This window comes from Helicoverpa zea, chromosome 22 (assembly GCF_022581195.2).
Source record: "Helicoverpa zea isolate HzStark_Cry1AcR chromosome 22, ilHelZeax1.1, whole genome shotgun sequence".
Lineage (NCBI taxonomy): Eukaryota > Metazoa > Arthropoda > Insecta > Lepidoptera > Noctuidae > Helicoverpa > Helicoverpa zea.
The window spans coordinates 2,741,606-2,764,745 of NC_061473.1; the positions used below are offsets into that span (position 1 = coordinate 2,741,606).

The 23,140-nt window shown below is 36.9% G+C and overlaps 1 protein-coding gene across 35 annotated transcripts in view; it reads right to left on the reverse strand.

Moving 5' to 3' along the window:
• The window catches only part of LOC124641568 (microtubule-actin cross-linking factor 1), a 319,179-nt gene that overhangs the window by 63,650 nt on the left and 232,389 nt on the right, over positions 1-23,140 (reverse strand). For 30 of the 35 annotated variants that reach the window (XM_047179691.1, XM_047179684.1, XM_047179688.1 and 27 more), the window contains 2 exons: positions 13,340-13,449; positions 1,439-13,076 (listed from right to left, as the gene is read on the reverse strand). The exons of 4 other annotated variants lie outside the window; for them this stretch is intronic. In XM_047179691.1, the coding sequence (XP_047035647.1) occupies positions 1,439-13,076; positions 13,340-13,449 (11,748 nt within the window). Of the gene's footprint in view, positions 1-1,438; positions 13,077-13,339; positions 13,450-14,663; positions 14,812-23,140 lie in introns of those variants that run through there. One more of the 35 variants, XM_047179700.1, reaches the window with a different exon arrangement.

A 23,140-nucleotide genomic window follows, 5' to 3' on the forward strand; every position in this document is an offset into this window, starting at 1 on the left:
GTCGAACATTTTTACATTAAAATAAAATAAAAAATATGTGATTTCATTTTGTTTAACCTTTCAAATATCAGTGCATTGAAAATGTACTTACTTTTACAAAGGCTTCTAACCACAATATTTACAGAAACCGCATTTGTAAAAGTGTACTACGAAAACACCGACTATTAAAGGGTCAAACATTAATTGTTTCAAATAATTGAAATGAAGTCACATTGAAGCCATCAACAGTCTAGCTTACGTTAAACAAAGTATAGACATGCCAACCACATGACTGTCAGTTGTTAAACATTTCATATTAAAAAACACTCCGAAAGCACTACACTCACATAGCAGGAATGCACCTATTTCATGTGAAAAATGTATTGCTAAAGTCTAGCAACATAAAACATTCGACAACTAACGACACTGGACTAGCACGTCACATACATCGGGTAACGTAAGCTAAGTACATCACTGGCTTAGAATCTCTCAAATAAAGACGATAATGAATAAATACTACCTTCCGTGTTTGTGTGTTGAAAATGTTTTACCATTTCGATAGTTTTGTGAATGTTTGCGATAATCCGCCTTATATCAACGTCACAAGAGCATAGCTTTGTTCATGCATTCCAAAACGTGAGCACGGGTCCAAGGAATGAGTATATCGTTCGGAATCGAACTTTAGGAAAATCTAAAACGGAACGGACCAGCAGTCATAGTACACTGGTTTTTAATGGAAGCGAACATAATAAAGCTGATTGGTCGAATGGGCCCCTCGAACCCACCATCGCGACCTCAAATTCTTAGCACAATGTGAATGGGAGGTTAGGTATTTGGCGAAACGGTGATGGTTCTTTATATCGTCGTTAATATGATCCCTCACAGGCAAGCATTCACGATTTAGCTCAAAAGGGTTCTTTAGCATCGCAGGCAACGGCTGGAAATAAAAAACAACATACATCGAGCCTTAGTACAATGGGTGGTAAGCACACATCGCAATCGCTAGTTCTTCAGAGAAAAACCAGCGATTGACGAGCGCTCTAACCTAATATAAGCGTTTAAGGACAACACAAGGCACTGAAGTTTTACACTACGTCTTAAGCTGAATTTCTCGTCTAAGAAGTGGAAAGCTAACCTTACTGGAATCAAAAATGTAAGTGAATAATATAGTATGTATAAGTGCTGTCACTACTCTCAAAGAAAAATATCTATTTATTTAAACATCTATCATGTTGTCTGTTTGACAATATGTGTGGGCCACAATATACATAAAAACTGTGACTAGTTTTGCTCAACAACCCCGAAAGTCGACACTAAAAGTCCGGTGGTCGTGCCATGCCATGGTTTAAGCCAAACGCTTAGATAGAGATCACCTTCTAAGAATGGAAATAGGAAGATGTAAAGCAACACCTCTGCTCGATAGAAGCACAAAGACAAAAGCGAAATGAAAGTAACTCACCCTTGTTTCTGCTGGCAGCAAGTAGCCCTTCTTCAGAGCTTTGACTAAGTCCAGACTGATAGATTTAACTGGATCTATGGTGAGCCTGCCTTCGACGGGATCAACTAGTTTCTGTTCCATCGCCTGTACCAATGGCATTATCTTTCCTGTCTCGGGTTCTTTAACGACAGTGCTTGACGGGTCTACGATTCCTTGAGCGATCGCTTCGCCTAAGTTCAACCTCTTCCTGTCCATCACGCTGGTCGTAATGAATGGATCATTGAGAGCTCCGGTGGTAGGATTGTATATACCGAAGTTCAAGGTTTCAATTAAGCTGAAGCTCTTCTTAGGAGTCATGAGGAGCCCACTTTCAATGGCGGCCGTTAAGGTGTTCAGTTTAGAGGTCTCTGTGTCTAGTATGTTGCCCTTTTCGGCGTCCATAAGGCCTTTACGGAATGCCTCAGGGAGTTTGACTAGCCTTTTCTTGAGATTATCTTTTATGAGCGCTGTGTCTGGGTCTATGTAGCCTAAAGCGGCCGCGTCTCGAATTGTAAGCACTTCGTTGGAATGTGGATCCGTAAAGCGAGCGGTAGCGATGTTCAAGTGACCTTCTTCGATCGCTTGCTCAAACGTTAGAGGTTCGCGGACGTACACAATCAAACCGTTTTCAAAGACGAAACAAAGTGTACGGGACCTATTCTGTGTATCGAATGAGCCCTTCGCGTTTTTATCGATAATGCCCTCAGTGATGCCTAATTTTAATGGAATGTATTTATTCTTATGAGGGTCTTTAATGACAGCTGTTTCGGGATCGATAAATTCGTATTTTATAGCTTCGTCTAATGTGAATTCTCTAAGAGTCGGCTCTTTAGAGGCTAACGACTCTGTGACATGTTTCTTAGCTGTCTGAGACGTGATAGGTTGGATAACGGTCACGAGAAGACCTTTGTCAAAAGCGATATCTAAACTATACGTTTTCTTCGCCTTTGTATCAATAACTCTGCCCTTACTGACGTCTACATCGCCTTGTTGAATGGCATTTGGAAGGGGCTTGAATTTGTTGGTGAAGTTATCTTTAACTACGGTAAGATCAGGGTTGAGTAGGTTAATTTCAATAGCTTTGTTTATATCGATAAATTCGTTGGTGCTAGGATCAACAATCTTACCGTTATCAGCTCTGAAGAGACCGTTTCTAATAATCTCTTCGAGGCTCAGATTCTTCTTAGTTGTTACTATCAGGCCGCGATGCTTAGCGTCAAGAAGATTAATTTGATTGCCGTTTGGTAAGATATAAATGCTGTTCTCGTCATCAATAATGCCACTTTCAATAGCTTCGGTTAGTTTGATATATTTACTGCTTGGAATATGTTTTACAAGTGAGGTCTCAGGGTTAATGAGTTCCTCAGCTATAGCCGTCTTAAGAGTGATTGGTCTTTCGGAAACGGGATGTATAAATGCAAGTTCGTTGATACTGTACATATTCATAGCTAAAGCTTCATATAGAGTGAATCCTGCGCTTTCAATATCTACAATAAGACCTAAGCTCATTGCTTCAGACAGTGAGATGGCGACATCGGAACCTGGCTCATGGAATTTGCCACTTCTCCTGTCGATTATCTCGCTGCGACAACAATCACCTAGCGACAAAGGTTTTTCAGATTTCTTGTCGAAATAGCAAAGATATTTTGGACTGATGATAGATCTCCTAATAGCCTCATGCAAGGTAATCTTACGATTCGTTGCGGGATCGATGATTTTACCGGTACTGTCATCGTAAAGGCCTTGGTGTAAGGCACGTTGAAGACTGATAGGCGCCTTGCTATCTACTAACAAACCTATTTCGAATGCTTTACGGAGACTGATCTCTTCGTTGTCGCTGTTAATATTTCTAATCTTACCAGTCTGATCATCAATAACCCCGGTTTCTAAAGATTCTGGTAAAGTAATCTTATCCCATTTGCCTAGCCTGTTGTCTAAGATGTGAACAGAATGAGCATCGACTAAGCCCATTTTGATGGCTTCCACTAAAGTATATTTTTTGCCACTCTGCGGGTCCATGAAAAGTCCGGTAATTTCATTGTAAACACCCTTTTCAAGTGCTTCTATGAGAGACATTGGTTTGCGTACCTCAACAAGTATTCCCCTTTCGAAGGCTTCGCGGAAATCAATATTCTCGTCACCTAACCTGATGGTGCCGGTCCTACTATCAACGATACCTCTATCCACTGCAAATTCGAATGGAATTACTTTACCAGCAGCGTGAACTAATGTAGACTGCGGATCAATCAAACGTTTCTTAATAGCCCTATCGGTAGGTATTTTTTCTTTGCTTAGAGGGTTCGAGAATTTGCCGGTTTTAGGATCGTAAAAGCCTTTAAAGACTGCTTCTGGTAAGCTAAGTTTACGTTTAGCAGGCACAATCAAACCTCGCTCTGAAGCGTCCGTGAGGGAAATCTTGTCACCGTAAATGGGATCTCTAACTTTACCTTCTTTAGAGTCAACAATACCTACTTTAATGGCATCCGCTAATGATATAATTTCTCCAGTAACAGAGTTCCTTACAGTCAGAGCTTCGGGGTTGATGTTACCAATCTTAATTGCGTCTTCAAGAGTCATGGTAACGTCATTTATAGTGAGAAGACCTGTTTCTGGGTCGTAGAAGCCTTGCACAAGACCTTCTTGTAGTGACCAAGGCTTTTTGTCACTGAGCAAGTATCCTTTATCGCAAGCATCTTTGAGATTACATAGTGGGGAAGTAATAACACCCTTTTCTAAATCAATAAGACCCGACTTGACTGCTTTATCAAATGGCACAACTGCTTCAGATTTATCATCTTTGATCTTAACCTCAGAAGGATCTACAAGTTTATCTTGTATGGCGTCCTTCAATGTAATAAATTGGCCAGTTCTAGGGTTCATAACTTTTCCGGTTTCGGGTGAATAATATCCTAATTCTATAATATCAAACAGAGAGAAGGTCACCGCTTTGGTGGCAACTAATCCCTTCTTTAATGCATCGTCTAATGGAATGTCTTTACCAGTCTTTTTGTCCTTGATTTTGCCTGTTTCAGGATCAATTAATTTAGTATCAAGAGCTTCAGAAAGAGGAACGAATTTCTCTAAAGCAGTATCTTTAATTTCTGAAATGGTTGGATGTACGATATTCCTATCTACTGCATCCCCGACACTAACTAATTGTTCAGTTACTTTGTCCTTAATTTTACCTGTTTTAGGTTCATACATATCATTCTCAATGACCGCTTCGATGGAAATGGGTCTACGAATAACAGTGATAAAACCGCGCTGTATAGCAACAGATATTTCGATAATTTCACGTGTTTCCACGATGGTTATAACACCCTCGTGAATTTCAATGATGTTACGTTCAATAGCGTCTGACAGAGAAATTATTTCATTAGTACGGGGTACCTTAATGAGTAGAGATTCCTGGTCGACTAATCCCTTTTCAATGGCTTGTCCTATCGGCACTAATGCTCCGGTATTGACGTCCTTAATCTCACCCGTTTTCGCGTTGTACAGACCTTGTTCTAATGCTGATTCAATGGTAACCTGTTCTGGAATAGAGACGTCCTCTGGTTTTTCAACTATCCACCCTAATTGTACGCATTCTAGGAAAGGTACGCGTTTACCAGTCTTAGGATTAACCATATGCCCTGTTGTTTTATCGATAATGGGTCTAGCAATAGCTTCATCAAAGGAGATGTAATCGTCAGATTTAGAACCTAAATCTTTTACTAAGAGAGTTTCTGGGTCGAAAATCTGTAAACCGTAAACAAGTTCTTCGAAAGTAATTTTAGCACCAGTTTCTGGATTCAAGAATACCTGTTTTTCTATGTCATATACTCCCATTTCAGACAGCTCTTCCGGAGTCAGTCTTTGAGAAATAGCTACAGAGTAACTAGGTTTAAGCTCTTTGACTACTACGCAGTTTTTAGATATTACATCAACTGGAGCGAACCTACTAATTTGTTCCTGTTCTAAAGAGTCCTGTACTGTGAGTGGCGACTCAACACCGTTAATGATAATTCTGCAAACTTTAGGTTCAATTTTACCTTGTGCAATAGCGTCAATTAGTTGTATGTTTTCGTAAAGGGGTTTGATAGGTTCAGATTTTTCTTTTGTTACATTTTGTTCCGTGATCTCTTCAATTACTCTCAGAGGCTGTCGTTCAGCATCGATAAGCATAGCAGAAACAGATTTACCATCATTAACAGTAATGATTGGTGTTGTTTTACCTACTCCAATCATTTTCTGTTCAGGGACGGTAGAAGTTGTAATTTCAGAGATGACTGTTGTGGGAGACTCAGTTGTTTGACTGCTAAGTTCTTGAATAGTATGTGTCGTGGTGACAGTACCATGTTGAATGATAGTCTCTGTGTAAGTAACTTCTGTTGGCCCTTGAGTAGTAGTCACATCATAGCTTACAGTTGTTATTTCTTCAGGAGTAGTTGTCTTGATCAATTGCTCATACTTCTTATAAGTATCAGGATCGACAAGACCTTTCTCACGTGCTTCATCTAATGGAAGCTTTTCGCCTGTTTTAGGATCAACTACGACAGCGTTCTTTACTACTTGGACTACTTTAGCAGCAGCTAATATAGGTGCACCGACTACGGCTATCAAACCTATCTTAGCTGCATCGCCAATACTAATCTTTTTACCAGATTTATCTTTAATCTCTCCGGTTTTGCTGTCAACAACACCCTTTTTAATAGCTTCTTTTAAAGTAATTTCTTTACCCGTCTTTGGTTCAACAACCTTAACAGTATCTGCGGGTACTATTCCCTTATTTACAGCTTCCAGTAAATTATCAGCGACCCCTTCCTTGGCAGAAATAACAACTGAAGTGTTGGGGTCGTAAATTACACCCGGAGCGACTTCTACAGGCTTCTCAGGTTCAAGATCTTTCTGTATCTTAGCAGGTTTTTCTTTAGGTTCTGTAACTTCTTTGACTTTGTCAGTTGGTAATACACCTTTGGGAAGTGCACTGTCTTTGTCAGTTCCTTCCTCTTTTTCACTAGGTGGTGACACTTTGTATTGTCTTGTTGCTTGAACATCATCAGGTTCATCTGGCGCTTCCGTGACCTGATATTCTTGTATAACGGTTTCTGTGTAGTCCTGAGGTCCACTTGTTTCTTCAGTAACTACTTGGTATGAAGATGATTCATTTTGTGTTATTTCGACGGTGGTAAATGTGGAGGATGAGGAAGTTATCACAGTACTACTATGTTCAGTAATAAACTCAGTAGGCTCTGACTTGGATACCGTTGTTTTAACTATTCTGGTAATTTCTTTTCCATCGGGAGTTACCTCATGGATTTCTTCGATGGTCGGGCCATCATCGAATTTCGTAAAGCTGTAACCAGGCTTTGAACTCAAGTCTTCTGGTCGTTGTGATGGTAATATTTGTGTATCGGCGGGTTTAACTGTAGTTTGCTCAGGAGCGCTAGTCACAACAGTGGTCTTTTCTTGGACAACAGTTTTACTTTCACTAGTTGGTGTTCTTTCTTTGCCTGGCTGAGGCAAGCTGGTAGGTGATTGATCTTGCTTATCACTTGGTACAGCTTCTTCTGCTGTATCATAAATGGTTTTAGTTACAGTAGTTTTTGTCACAGTAACTACTTCTTCACCTTCAGCAGTGCGTTCTGTGAATTCTTGAATCACTGGTTTCTCTTCAAACACTACGTGTTCCATATCCACTGTCGGACTAGGCTTTTCAGCAATATGTTTACCCTTCGTAGTATCGACATCTTTAGGAACGAGTTCTTTAGGTTTTTTAAGAACCTCAGTTACAGTTGTCTGCTCGGTGACAAGATCGGTGCTCGGCTGGTCGGGTTTAGCTTCTTTAATCGATTTTGGTTTTTGTTTCAAGCGTTCATCTTCAGGCTTTTCATCTTTACTGGTAACAATGGTAGTTTTTTCGATAACCACATTTTCAGTTACGGTAGTATCCTGACTTGCAACTAATTCTTCTTGAATGTCGTATGCATCAGGTTTTTTTGTGACAGTTACAGTCTTACTAACAGTTATCGGTGTTTGTTCTGCTGCTGTTGGTGTTTGTGGTGATGATTTTTGTGGTTTATCATCCACTTTTCCAGGTTTGTGAACATCAGAAACAATTGGTCTCTTATCCTTATCCGATGATTTCTTGTCTTTGTCATGTCCAACTGGTTCATATACTGTGGTCTTTTCTGAGGTAACAATACGACTGGAAGACTCAACAGCTTGTTCTTGTTTAGGCTGCATTATCTTGCTGGTAACTGACTTAGCTCCTTGTACAACAGCCATTCCAGCTAATACTGGAGCCGCGACAACAGCAATTAATCCCATCTTTGCAGCGTTTTTAATATCAAGGGACTTGCCTGTTTTAGGTTCTTTCAATTTTCCTGTCTTCTTGTCAATTAATCCCGAATTAAGCGCTTCTTTCAAAGTTACTGGCTTTCCAGCTTCAACATTGTAAATAACAGAATCAGGGTTAATAATTTTCTTGTCAAGTGCTTCTTTAAATGTGAGCACTTTGTTTGGTGACTTTGGATCTCTAAACTTCTGCGTTTTCTCATCAAAGAGGAGCTCAAATGCCTCATTTAGGTCCAACATTTCTAAAACTTGCTTCTTTGGACTTGATTTTCCTGATTCTGATGGAACTTCAGTATTTAATAGCCCAGTGGTAACGGCTTCAGAAATCGTTACCGTTTCACCAGTCTTAGGGTGTGTAAATGTACCTGTTTCGATGTTAATGTATCCGAGATTAAGTGCATCTTCAAAACTGAAGTTCGTATCATTAGTCGTAAATTGTTCCTTGCTTGTTTGTTCATCTCGAATAATACCTTGGCGGCGAGCCTCATCAATAGATATTATTTCTCCAGTCTTGGTATTTTGAACCTCGTTTGAGCTCACGAGAACGTAATCAGCAAGAAGTTCGATCATTTTAGTCGTGACTGTGTGCTGAGACGTAAACGTTTCAGTAGTAGTGGTTATAATACCAGTTGCTTGCATATCTGTCATAGGTTTGACAGCTAGAAGACCTTTTTCTAAAGCCTTATCCAATGGAATGACTTCTTTAGACTTGGGATCAGTAAATGTAGCTTGTTTGAGGTTTACAGCTCCTTTATCAAGAGCTTCCTCCAGCGTTATGGTCTCTGATGTTTGAGGGTAAGGAATGGCCATGATCAGGTCTTTCTTAACAGCATCGCCCACAGGCGTCATTTCTCCTGTTAGAGGATGTTTCATCTCTCCTGTATGTGGATTTATAAGGTTCTTCTTGATCGCAATATTTAGTGTCATGGCTGCTGGCGGAATATCAATGATGGGCTTGATTTCAGAATCAGAGAACACCTGCGCGTTTACTGCTGATACGAAATCGAGTGGTCCATCACTTGTTTTAACGACATTCTTGTCATTATCTATAATATTCCTTTCAACGGCTTCCGCCAATGTGATCTTCTTTCCAGGCGCAAGAGTAATGCTAGATAAAGGATCTACAATGTCGCAAATGATAGCTTCCCTTAAAGTTAAGAGGCTTCCAGTTTCAGGATGAACTATTTTGCCCGTTACTGGATCAAGAAGTCCCTGCTCCAGAACTTCTGGAATAGTTAGACTCCTAGCTAACGGGATCAATACTTCATCCTGACCCTCAATATCCAAAATACCTCTCTTTATGGCCTCCTTTATGGTAAGAACATCACCTCGAACTGGATCCACAATTTTGCCTTTGTTTTCATCAATAATACCTTTCTCTATTGCTATTTCAAGTGTAATAGGTGAACCACTTTCATCCTTGTACACTCTTACAGATTCTAGAATTTTAGCTGTTTCTTTATCTACCAATCCCTGTTCGACAGCCTCGAGAGGAGTAACGACATGTTTCCTAAGTTTTTGTAACACTACTGGTTTTTCTAAGACCTGAGCTTCAGGCGTTTGCTCCCTGCCAATGTTAACTTTATACTTAGGCTTAGTACTAATTGTAGACTTGATGATTTGGACCACATCAGTTGGTTTTGTTTTCGTTTTATCAGTGGTTGTAGGAGATTCAATAACTCTTCTATTATCTGCAGAAAGACTATTTTGAATTGATTCCACAGTAATGAATCCCTCAGAAACTGCCGCACCGACGGATACGGGCTTGCTTACTTGAGAGATTGTAACTGTGCTTGTACCCGGAACAGTTTTACCTGTTACAGGTTGGACTTCTTGCTGTTTAATAGCAACAGCATCTTGGTATATTTTGTATGTAATAGGATCTAGAATTCCCTTTTCATATGCAACTTCAATAGGAAGCTGCTCACCCGTTTTGGGGTCAACAACCATAGTGACCATTTTGTCTGGGGTAGTAACACTGGATACTTGTGTGAACGTAACGCCACTAGAGCTTGGTGAACTAATTAATCTTTGTTCAAAATCAGGAGATTTTTCTTTTATCGACAGTTCATATTTTTTGTATGATACTGGGTCAATGAGGCCTCTTTCGTACGCTACGTCAATGGGTAGCTTCTCCCCAGTTTTTGGATCTACTACAACTGTTATGGTAGTTTCAGATGGTAATGTTTTTGTCGTGGTAACTTGTGAATAGGTCACAATACTGGTACTAGAAGTCTTAACTTCTTCAGTTACCTCCATGTCAGGAGTTCTATCCCTAATTGATTCCTCGTATTTTTTGTATGTTATTGGATCTACTAAACCTCTTTCATAAGCGACTTCCATTGGCAGATTTTCACCTGTTTGAGGGTCCACAACCATCGTACTTTTAACCACTTGAATAACTTTAGATGCTGCAACTAAAGGTGCTCCAACCACAGCTACCAGACCTATTTTAGCTGCATCAACTAGAGTTATTCTCTTCCCTGTCTTGTCCGTATATTCACCTGTTTTTGGATTGACAATACCTTTATCAACGGCTTGTTTTAGTGATATTGGCCTACCCGATTGAGGTTCAATTACTTTGACACTATTTGCTGGCAGTATTCCGCGGTCTACTGCTTCTAAAACGTTTTCAGATACACCTGACGAGGTGGAAATAACTAAAGCAGTGGCGGGATCAAAGATGACTCCAGGTGTAACCTGAACAGGTTCTAAGGCAGATTGATCTTCGGAAATAGTTTCATGAGACGGAGTATCATACATTTCAGATATTTCCATCTTGTCAGGCATGCCCGCTACTGACGTTATAGTAATAACTTTTTGTGAATGTGTTGTTGAAGTTAATTGAATGAAAGTAATGAACCTACGTTCGATTGCCTCTTTCATTGTGATAATTTCAGTTTTATGTTTGTAATGACCTGTACTATCGATTATACGTGACTCTAAAGCTCGGTAAAGTGGAACTTCTTTTCTAGATTTGGGATCTACTACATTTGCAGAGTCACCGTTGACAATATTAATCTTAATAGCCTCCTCCAGATCTAAAACTCTGTCTGTGCCAGGAATAATAAACATACCGGTAGTTGGGTCAAACAGATTTTGTTGAATAGCTTCCTTTAATGTCCAACCACCGCGTGGTAACTCTATTGTGTTCTTTTTAATAGTCATAGAAGTAACCGTAGGTTCACTAACGACCGATTTTGAAGTAACTGTCCTAATTTCTTGTACCATACCCTCGCGCGGTTGCATTTCGTGAATGGCAAAGTCAGGGCTTTTAACAGTTTCTGGCCTACTACTATCTCTTTGCACTTTACCTTCAGGACTTGGTGGTAAATCTTTGATATACGACTTTTTCGTAATTTTAAGTTCGACTACTTGGCCGGGTACCAAATCCTTCTTGCTAACACGATCAGATATATGGACAACGCGTGGTTCGTTCTTTTCGACTCCTAGCAAGCCTTCGTCTAAGGCTTGTTGTATTGGGAACACTGTTCCAGTGGTAGGATCAGTAAAGGTTTGTGTATTTTCATCAATAAGTCCACGTCTTATCGCCTCTGCGAACGTGATTATTGTTTCAGATCTCTGCGTAGCACTTGTATTAGTTACTGTTACATAGCGCTTAACTGTCTTGGTAACAGTTTGTAAAGTAAGTGTAATATTAAGAAGCGAATTTAGTAAAGCCGCGCCTTCGGGAGTAATCATATTTATTTCTACAGCTTTGTTGAAAGGAATAGGCCTTTTGGTTGTTGAGTCTAACAAATGACCAGTCTTTGGATCTAGAACATTTTTGAAAACTGCATCTAAAACTGACAATTCCTTACCATTCTCATACACGCCTATCTTACGATTAAACATTTCTAAAACTTCAGCCCTAACTAAAGACACCTTAGTGCAGTCTTCTAAGAATACCCAGTCTCCAGTTTCAGATTTAAGGAAAGTCTCACCGTTTACGTATTTGAGATTGCCTTTGCTTAGAGCAATGTTGAAGGATACGAATTCTCCTGTTTTTGGATCTTTGAAACCGTCTATATCGAAAATGGATCTTTGAGAAACAGAAGTTATGAGCCCACGGTCTACTGCCTCAGGAATAGTACATATTTCTCCTGTAAGGTTATCGCGGAATTTATTGTCATGTAAAATTATTTTTGCGCCTAAAGCCTCCGACAGCGTTAAGAGACCGCCTGTCGTTGTATTTGTGATGCATTTTACGTTATCGCTATCTAGAACGCCTGCTGAAATAGCTTCAAGGATGTTCAAAGGAGCCCGATTAGCAGGAGATAGAATCTTACCATCGTTGGTCATAAGATTGTTGTCACAGACGTCTTTGAGTGTCATGGGTTTGCAAATATACCGCTTGATTGCCGCGTCTTTGAAAGTAAGTTTTTCTTTAGTTACTGTATGAATGTATTTAGAATGTTTAGTATTGATAATATTCTTCTCTATCGCTTCAGCAAGCGTTACTTTAGTATCATTTTTAGGATCAACTACTTCCCTAATATTAGGATTAATAAGTTCATTTTGAATAGCAATGTCAATTTGGTATCTATCGCCCGAATTCCTATCCAAAATCCAACCGCTATTATCAACTAAATCTTGACTAATTGCGTCAGACAGACACAAAGCACTCGATTTTATTTTGATAATCTCGTTATAAATGAGGTATCCTCTTTGATAGGCTTCGGCAATAGTTATGTAGCTTCCATTTGGTAGTCTGTATAGACCTCTTTGTAAATCAACTTGTCCTCGATTCAATGCATCCGAGATACTCATTCCTTGTGATGACTGTTCGCCTTCAACAGTTACCTTGATTCTCTTCTCTGCAGGATCTGATAGTCCTTGTTCCGCATCATATAATTCTCTCTGTATAGCTTCTAATAATGTGACTTCGTTTCCGTCTTCTGTCATACCGCACGGTCCTGTTAACCGTGCAGCCAGTTTAGGGTCTATGAGACCTTCTTGGGCTGCTTGTTCAATAGTCATTGTCTGTCTTGTGTCGGGGGCTGATAGCAATCTTCCCGTTCGAACATCAAGTATTCTCATACTGATTGCTTGACCGACTGTGAGTATTTCTCTAGTCTCGGGATGCAATATACCTTTAGATTCAATAATGTTTGGTCCTTCATACATTCTGTGGACTCGTTTTAGTTTTCTTACGTCAGGTCTGTCATCTTCTGTTATGATTGTTTTCGTTGTGTAATTAGGTGAATTTAATTTGCCATTGGTCATGGATTTTATAACTGGTTGACCGTCTAGCTCGGTTGAGTGTGACGTTCTGACGTATCTGGTTTTAGGAGGAAAGCTTGATTAGTCTTTATTATTACTAATTAATACATCTTGTCATCTCAATGACGTTTATCTAACGAAAAAATAAATGTTTTGAACAGGAAATGCTAACTAACAGTATCTTATCAAATTGTGCTAATTTATAGCAATAAATGTCACATAATATCTACCAATTTATTGCTGCATTCAAAAATTCGAAAAATCTACCGTTAGTTATAAACTGAATCACATACGAACTAGTTATATACATAGATTACTTACTTTTCTGTGGTATAATGCGAAGTATAAGTATGTTCAGTGGTCAAGTCTTGCATATTGAACTCCTGGCGGAATGACCGCGCCGATCGAGGCGCCATCGCCTCAACGAGACGCTGAAAATTAAAAAATTAAACGTCAAATTAACTGTCAAACGTCAAATGTATATCTATAGGTTTGTAGTTATTTCTTCATGACCTAAGATAATAATGGTGATTTTATAATGACAAATGAACATAAACTTTATTTTATATTTGCACATAAAATATTAATGACTGATATTTGTTTGAAACGATCTATCGTATAACAGATCTATTCACATAACAATAGACGATTAGTCTTATAAATAAGCAAGCGGTTTTGTCATTTAAGTCGTTCATAATTTTACACTTGTCATAACTCATAATAAAATTAGTTTAACATGACAAATAGACAAAAACACTACTCTTGCGAGAGATATTTAGTCGAAAAAAAATTGATGATATCTAAACGATGACAGATAAACCAATTGGCCGTTCATAATGAGAATTGATAATGTCTCATTCAGTTTATTAATATATTTTCTCGATCTAATGATTACGTTTATGTAAACTGTTATAAAAATAACATTGCTTTATTATTTCTTATACTTTATTTAGTCCTTTATGACGTCTATTTGAAAGTGGTCCTTTGATCCGAAAAAGGAAAACTTTTGTCTTAAGTAGGATTAAGATTTACGAAAGATATATAGAGATTACTAAATTATACATATAGCTTCGAATTATTGTAATCTTTACAAAATAAATGATAAATAGTATCGATGCATTTAAACAATTTTATTCTATAGTCACTGAAATAGAGCCGGCGAGACATTTTGCTGCAAAAACTGGCTGCGAAACACCGATGGTTCGACCGGGGTCATTGACCTCACAAAAGTAAGTTAGTGTTGCAAAACATCGAGTTTTTCATATAAGGCATCGACGATTTAACTGGTATTATTTGTAGGACGGGCCAATACAGTCGAAAAATTCTGTCGAAAAGACCAAAATTATTGGTGAATGTGTAAAATGTAGCGACCCACTTTTTCACCAGTTTAATTGGCTGATAAATGGTTTTACCGTTTCAGAATGTATTGGCAACTTGTTTTAATTTGCGACTCATATGTTGTTGATTTTTCAGCTATTAGTTGTGCTGTTATGTCAAAAGTATCAAGGCAGGTCAGTCATACATGTTTGTATAAGTATTCGAAGATGCGCAGTCACGTGCGTTTAATGCATTGTCCGCATTGGATCAAACATTGGTCCAAATCACAAATATTCGACGCAATAAACCAACATAGTAGGATACCAACCCGGCACTCGTACGCGAAGTCATACTCGTAGTCCTCCTCCATTTTAACACAATTTACAACACAACACTATAGTATATTATTTATAAGGTTCACTTAGCACATACATGTCTTACAATGTACACTGCACTTCATATTATAACATTTACATAAACTATTATCATGACTAACGAAATTAACCTACAATATACCTAAAGAAAATAGCACAAGTTTTATAAACAATATTTCTGTTTCAACAACAAAAGAGTTTTTATAATTTAACAATCGCAAGCCAATTTAAAAATACAGCTATCCGCGAACCCGGCTGGCTGGAAACTGAATGAAAGCCAAGAAAACCGTAAATTGAAAAAAAATATCGCCGAATTCTAAATTTGAACCATTTCGTAATGGCATCCGAAGCGTCTAGACGTCCCGTGTGATTGTCCGTGCGGTAATTTTCATTAATTACGTGTGTTGTTTCATAAGGAATTACGAAACAGCTGTTTGGGTCGATTTTGAGGTTAGGAAAAGTGACTGGACGATTCAATACTACGGAGGAAAATTTGAGGTCGATGCGCGCGCAGCCGACCGCGCCGGTGCGACGCCCGGGTAATCTTGACACTATGACACGTATTTTGGAAACAATGTGGTGTATTTAGTAATTGTTACTGATATTACATTGTCTGTTTACGTTAACAGCTAATATTTATTGGCATTATGTCAGCGATAATGTGTATATATTTGTATCTATTTAACATCAAATGGATCACAACATATTACGCCGATTCGGGTCATGCTCCGTTTCAAGGAGACAAAATTTCGTCCCCTCTCAAGCGTAGTGTACACGGTTGCTTCCCGTAGTACAGTAAACTGCACATTAGTTGTAACTGTCATGTACCTTAACTCAATAGTAATAAGTACGATTTTCCTATAAAACTGTTACCACTGACCTGAAGTTGACTGTACAAATTGTGCACATATGTACGTACATAAACAGTACATACTGACCGGATTATGTATGCGATAGTAAATAAAATACTGCAGTCTTGTTTAATAGTGCATAACGCATACCAACACTTTCGCGTTGCAGCGTGTGAACAGATGTTTCTTCGAGGAAACAACTAAATACATACGGATTACATGAAAACGTATATCTACAATATCGTTTCAGTAGAAGAATAACTTGATCTTTTTTGAAAATAATTAAACATTTATACATTTAATTACAAATTCAGTTCTACATAAATAAATGCAATGTAATGATGACAGTTAAGTATCTTATCAAGCCTCCAAAGTAATAAAGATGAAATCATCGATATAGAACAAGAAACAACCAGTGTCAGTAAAGAAAATGATCAGGACGAGACTATTCCACATAGAAGTGCAAGAAAGAGATAATACCATACATTCAGTATAACTCCATCTCTGTCTCACGATCGAAACTGAATCACTTGAACACTTCATAATACAACTACAGGATTTGAAAAGCGATGTAACAGAGGTACTGAGTGTAGGCGACGTTGAACATAATAAAGATTTAAAACTACGTGGTATTGTAGTTTGTTCACCCACACACGATGGCAAAATGTCGATACAATACGATATAAAAGCTATAGATACTCGTATAAAAACAAGTCTAGCTAGGGATTGTGTAGACGTCTACATCAATGGTTTTCATGTGTGTGAGTTATGTATCAGTCCTAATACACCACGGAACATTTATCGATAGTTTTCAGGTGGGATGTCTCTAGTCCTAACATACTACGGACATAAAGAACAGCTGTGAGTCATTTTGGATGTCAAGTTCAGTTATTATTTGCTAATTGAACTGTCATGTAAATGTCAATCTTTGGAACAATGGTACCTAATGGCTATTATTATGAAAGTTGAAGAATCTTTCTTTGTAAGGATTTGGATGAAACCTTGCATGTGAATACAGTATTAACAGGATTAATAAGTTAATTGAGATTTTTTTTACTAACACAAAATTCAATATCCTCCTTTTAAGTAAAATCTTCTTGTTCCCGATGAACTATTTACTAGAATTGCATAAATTCAATATGTAGGAAGTTCATAATCTACAAAGGAAGTCTCTGAAGTAATTTTAGTTTTCACATTAGGGCCAACTGGACCAGGTAAAGTTACGGAAGATCCTGTTAGGAGAGATTGCAAGAATTTAAAACTAGATGAACTTCTACAGTGTTGCAATCTACGCGTACTCAACTTCATAGACATGTCTGACTTTATATCGAGTATTTGAACTTCAGAATGAAATAAAGAATGACGCGATTCAAATCCAAATATGAATAGGCATATATTTCCAGAAAAATCTACAAAAACCATTTTCAATTTTGGCAGCTATCCACAATAAGAGATCATCAATCAAAGCTGACTAAAACGTTATAAAAAAAAAGATTACTAAAAATCCATCATCTTACACAGCATATAAACATATTGATAGTTTATTTTAACTCATAGATTAGTACTAAAGTAAATATTTATTGAGACGAGCGGTATCCACTTTAGTAAGTTCTATATTTATAGTTGCATGAGTATATGACTGAGGTGTATCGTAAGAAGTAAAAATAAACTGGTGTTAAGTAATGACACATTACACTGTTCTGATGAACGGCGTTAGGAAAGAGAGGACAATGCCAAGACTACTTCTTTACGAAGAACATAAGAAGTATTTATAAACTAAGATCTCAACATGGACGGTACCATAAAAATAATGTCTATTCCAAAGAGAATCGACTATGAAATACACTAAGAGACGTATAGCAGTTCGCAAAAGGTGTATCATAACTTTAAATGACCAAATTAACATTGCAAAACTTTGCTTATAAATCTGATCAAACTAAAATAAGAACTCCAAAACGATTAAAACCAAAAGTATCAAAACTATTCAATCCGGCTGTCGAAATACACGACGACAGTAATAAAATATTCTGACACATGATTGACAGCTCATTCGTCAAAGTTGGTTCAGTAAGTATGACGTATACCATACTCGTACTGGTAATAAAAAGTAAGACTAGAAATGCATCACCCACGGCTATTCCCATTTGCTATCTAGAGATAGAATTTTGACATTGACCCTTTACAAGCAACGTCAAGTTCCTAACTCTAGTAGCCCAAACAGTAGATAGATTGAATATTGGAAACAGCCGTGAAGGAGTAATAAAGATCAGTGGAAAGTACGGACGTTATGAGGAGCGGAAGCAATGTATCTATTTTGAGACCTATAGTTGGACATAACAAAACATGGAGGATTACATGTGGGCAGTAGTGATAAAGGACATTGCACTTTGAAACGTCTTAATCTTTATTATGAATAGCAATTTCAGGATTACAAATGATTATCTAACATACGTTAATGATGATGTTATAGAAGATAATCGCATATGTAGAATACCGTAAATAACATTTTGAAAGGTTAAAGAAGTCAGTTCAGGATTGACCTTTTGGGGCCTTGTATGACGGATAAAAATATACATACATACATACAAAAAACGTACGACTCCAAAAAGAGAGATCTTTCATACAACAACGCAAATTCGTAGAGAAATTGGTAAAACTTATGTAAACGCGACTTTGGAAGAAAATCCAAGCAACAGTGGTTTGAGATTTCGCATTTCTATAAATATTTCGCGTATCGATCGGGATACACTTCGTCTATTTATATTATCCGTTCTGTTTGAATGAATGGACAGTGTATTCTGTGTTTACGTTAGTTTTAATCAATGGCAGTGGAACATCAGTATTCTGCTACAGATCCTAGTGCATTGATAATTTTAGATACTTCGTTTCTATAGTTATTTTCCTCGAATCGATCAGGTACATTGATTAATTTCATGCTTATATACGAACTTGCTAAACCAGATTTTCTTTTAAAATTTATTGCTTTAATTAAAATTAACTCTGGCCAAGATACACGTCATTCGAGTATTAATTAGTGAATAATGATTATTATTGAGGAGTAAATTGGTTATCGTGATAATCAAGTTCCTGACAATAACAGCTTAATTACTAACTGTTGAACCAGCCATTACAATAATTATTTGTCTTGCATACTGACAGGTGCGTATAAAGTACTTCCTTCCTTCCCTTCCATTATAAATATTAATAAGTTCGTGTCGAAGTTTCCAAAACACTGCTCATTTTCTCAACTTAATCACTATTGATCCAGAAATCAATTGATGTATAAAATTGTGTATAAAAATAAACATTTTCTTCGTAAACAGAGCGTGAAGAAGAAAGCGCTATCTGTTTATTAGATTCTTACACGTAAACATTGTTAAGATAGGCCGATGTATACTTAATGACACAACTAACGCTTCTACACTTTATAATTTACTACATATTTCCAGAATGTGAAAGAAATAACAAAAAAAAATACTCGTAGAAGAATCAATCGCATTTTCGAAAATACCTATTTAGTGGCCCCAAAATAGCGCCTTGCGGAATTCTATCCTACATGTTAACCAAATCTATCGACATGTTAAAAAAACACACTAAATATTTGCTAGCAATAAATCACATAATACCACACTACTAACATAATTAGCGCTTCCCAACTAAAAAATGATGTTTACCTTGTCAGGAGATTAGCAACACAATCGAACGCCTACCTTAGTTCAACAGTTTTTATTTTAAACTTTAACACGTTGGTACAAGTGCGATTTTAGAATAGACAGCAGAATCCTAACGTCTGTTTGAGACAAATATGTTACATCAGTAACATTGATTTGTTACCCATTCATGTTGTTGCAGATTTTAAGAGGATGTTACTGACAACATCTTAATAATTCATGTGAAAAAGCTACTCGTGTTCTGTAACAGTTGAGTGTCAAAATTAGAACATCATGTAGTATTTGGTGAGACATTTGAACTGATCTTCATTATTAAGCTTGACTATGAATTCCAAAATGCATTTAACGAAACCAAAGTTTTGGTACAACAAGATTAACATTTTACCAACAGCATGGCGGGACGTAGTAAAGAGGATAGATGTGCCTTAGCTTCATGATCAATAAACTCGAAATACCACTAAATCAAACAATATTAATTAAAAGAAAGTAAACTAAATACTGGAACAGTTACTCACTGAATTACTCATAATTCATTTCGGTTGTAATTTAAAAGTTGCGTGTACTAAACGTAATGAAGCTTCAAATTTTATGTACTCAGCTAGCCCAGTTCATTGACCTATATTAGTTTGAAGAGCAGCTATAAATTCAAATGTTTCTACAAACAATAAATATAAATCTTCCATTATATCGTTACTTTACGCAATAACGGTTGAAAAGTCAGAATTTCGCGTGGGAGTAGAAAAATTGTATTCAATTTTTATTGAGCAGACGAAGTTATTGTAGTGAAATATTTAGAGTATTTGTGTAAATATATACTTGCAATCATAGACCACCCATTTATTGTACTTATTAATATTATGTTCCGATATGTTACAGAAATATTTTCAGACGTCCCAAAAATACATATAGCTACAACAATGTCCACAGGTGAATCGATTATTCCATCAGACAGTGTTTGACCATTAAAATAAAAAACTAGTCTAGCAATAATATCACAGGTACTCACAACAATTGAAACAATAACACGCGACAACCTTGGGGAACCAGAAAATAATTTCAGTACTAGCAATAGAAATGCCCAAACTAACCTTGAATTCGAAACGGTCCGTTAACGATTATACATGTTACATGCATTTGTATTGAAAGGTGATGATGGAATGGAGATTAGTCATAATAATTATGGGGTCGACCTTGCGGATTAAAGAATTAAGGTTAAAAATTTCGATGTTTCTCTCACAGTAAATTAATTACTATAATAGTAAGTCTATCGCATTGATCTTGACTGTGTTATATTGAAGTTCAGAAAAAATAATCAACAATAAATAAAAACATACACAATCATAAAGGACGATAAAGATAACGCTGTAAGCAAAACTATCACAGAATTCAAAGCACGCGTGAAACCCATTAAGAAAGCTGAGAGGCGTCAACAAAATAGTATAAGACACAAACTTCGCCAACATCTCAACATCAAGTACACAGATAATAAACAAACAAATAACAAAACTCACATAGAAGAAGCAAAAATAATCCATATTTCACAAGCAGAAACGACGATAGTCGCGCGAATACTATCTGAGCAACAAACTGGATTTACAGATAAGAAAATAATTATCAATTTATCGAAGAGCGAATATCATTTAAATGGTTTTGGAGCGACAAATGTCGTAGTGTAAAAATAGTGGTTTTGGCACGTGTTCTGAACCAAATCCGTTTGCGAGGTGGGTGCCAAATGGCATCATGAATGACTTTCGAAGTACGGGCGAGCAGGCATTGTCATATGCAACAGGGATTAGTTTGGGAATTATTTTGGGGGAACTGTATAATGGGGTCAGGGTTTCCGCGTTGTCATCTGTTGAAAGAGACAGTATTTACAAACAGAGAGAACTTGTAGTATAGAATACGAATAGTATTTAGATAATACTACTGCTGGACTTGAAGACTAGTAAGGATTTTTTATTAATCATACTCTAAGCTGACTAATGTCTCACTATAAGTTGACTGTTATATTCCAAGTTACCATATAAATTATTTTTGCTGCACTACTGACTTTAATACTAAGAATTGTCCTGTTTAGCACGTACTAAAGCGATTTATTCACCGCATAATAGTCGGCCCCCTTCAGTGCTTATTGTGTCACCTTCATTAATTCAATGACCTACCTCTTGAACGCTGAGGCAACTCCATTTGGATACAAATAAACACTAGCTATGTTAGTATATTTATAGGTCTTTTTCCTTAAAAGTGGTTCAATAAAAACTAGTTCAACGCAGTCTGCATTTGTAACAATCAACGGGAAAATTTAACTACCATTAACGATTATTCGATTTTATACATTGTGCGTGCCGCGTATTACAATAACTCCGGGAGCAATTCTAAGAGTTGATGATGCGATAATCGAACTCCATAATCGATTGAATAAAATCGATCTTCAACATAAAGATACGACTAAATTGCTTAAAGAAATCGACGAGTAGAATGTAAAAGATGTTAATACTGAACGGTCACATCACAACAATTGAGGAAACAAACCCGTAATTGACCAAACACGTTTAGCAGATGGAAAAAAGGACAACAAAACTATAAATAACATTACGAATAAGGACAAGGGGACAATGACGTAATGATTCAACTACTATTCCAATAGATAAATGTACAAGGTGAACTGATTGCAAATTGTTTTGCATATTAATGAAGTTCAGTGAGATAATGATGAGAGAATAAGAAATAACTAAAAATAGGCAGGTCAAAAAGGAGAAAGAGGTATCGGGTTGCTTTAGTAACTTGGTTGAGGAGGTCAAATAAGCTGTCGCTCCTTTTAAAACACTGGTATTGAGTTGCATCTGGGTAGACTGGAAGCCAACCCCAACATAGTTGAGAAAACGCTGAGCAGATGAGGTTGATTTATTTGTATGTGGATCCAATAGTAGATATAGACCTCTGAGTTCTGGTTTTTAAGTCTCAAACAACAATTCCAAAAGAAAATATTGCAAAAATATAGGGGCATCCCCGGAAGATACATTAAGATAAGACATATTCTAGAATAACACTTGTAAGATAATGACATCAAAGAAAATTACTAACGACGATCAAAAGGGGACCCTTGTACACAGTCTTACGTATGTTAGCAATAAATGTCAAGGCATTGGCGCCTATGAGTAAGCTGTCCTTTGACATTGAATATAAATGCTTATATAGTTACGTTAGAATGTTTTGGAGGCTACAAAGTTTTATACTGATGGTGATGGAGTGTTTTGAAAATTGGTGAGGAGGTCAAATAGGCAGTCGTTTTCTCAACGAGGGTGGGAAAAGTCTAGGCACATAATGATGTTGTATGTATACGGAACATTTTCTATTAGGTTAGAGATCTTATTATCCCTTGGCATAGTCACCATATTTGTCATTTTATGACAATACTTCTACCTAATATGTTAGTTCAATTGAACAATAAAATATTTCTTACTAAACAAATTGTTCGTTCACTAAAAAAGTGTCCTTAATTCAACATTGAAGCTCAAAAATATTGTACACGAAGTAATAAATTTTGACAAAGACTTGATAGATATAAAAGAAACCTAAAACGTAGCATGTCTAGACCAATTTATAGAAAAAATAAAATTGATACAAATATGGTGAACTGTTATAAATTATTTAAAACGATGTCTGTAACAAATTTATTTAAAGTTTTGTTAATTTTATATTCTGAATGCATTTTCCTTAACGAATTTTGGATATAAACAAATGTAGAAGATGCAAAATAAACTAGATTTACACAGGAAGCTATTGATAAATTAGATTGGTATATATACATCTTTTTGTATATAAATTAGTAATAATTTCCCGAAAGATGTCAATTTATAATTTACGAGCTGAATTTTAAATGTGTTAATTTTGTTTTTAAAGAACCAG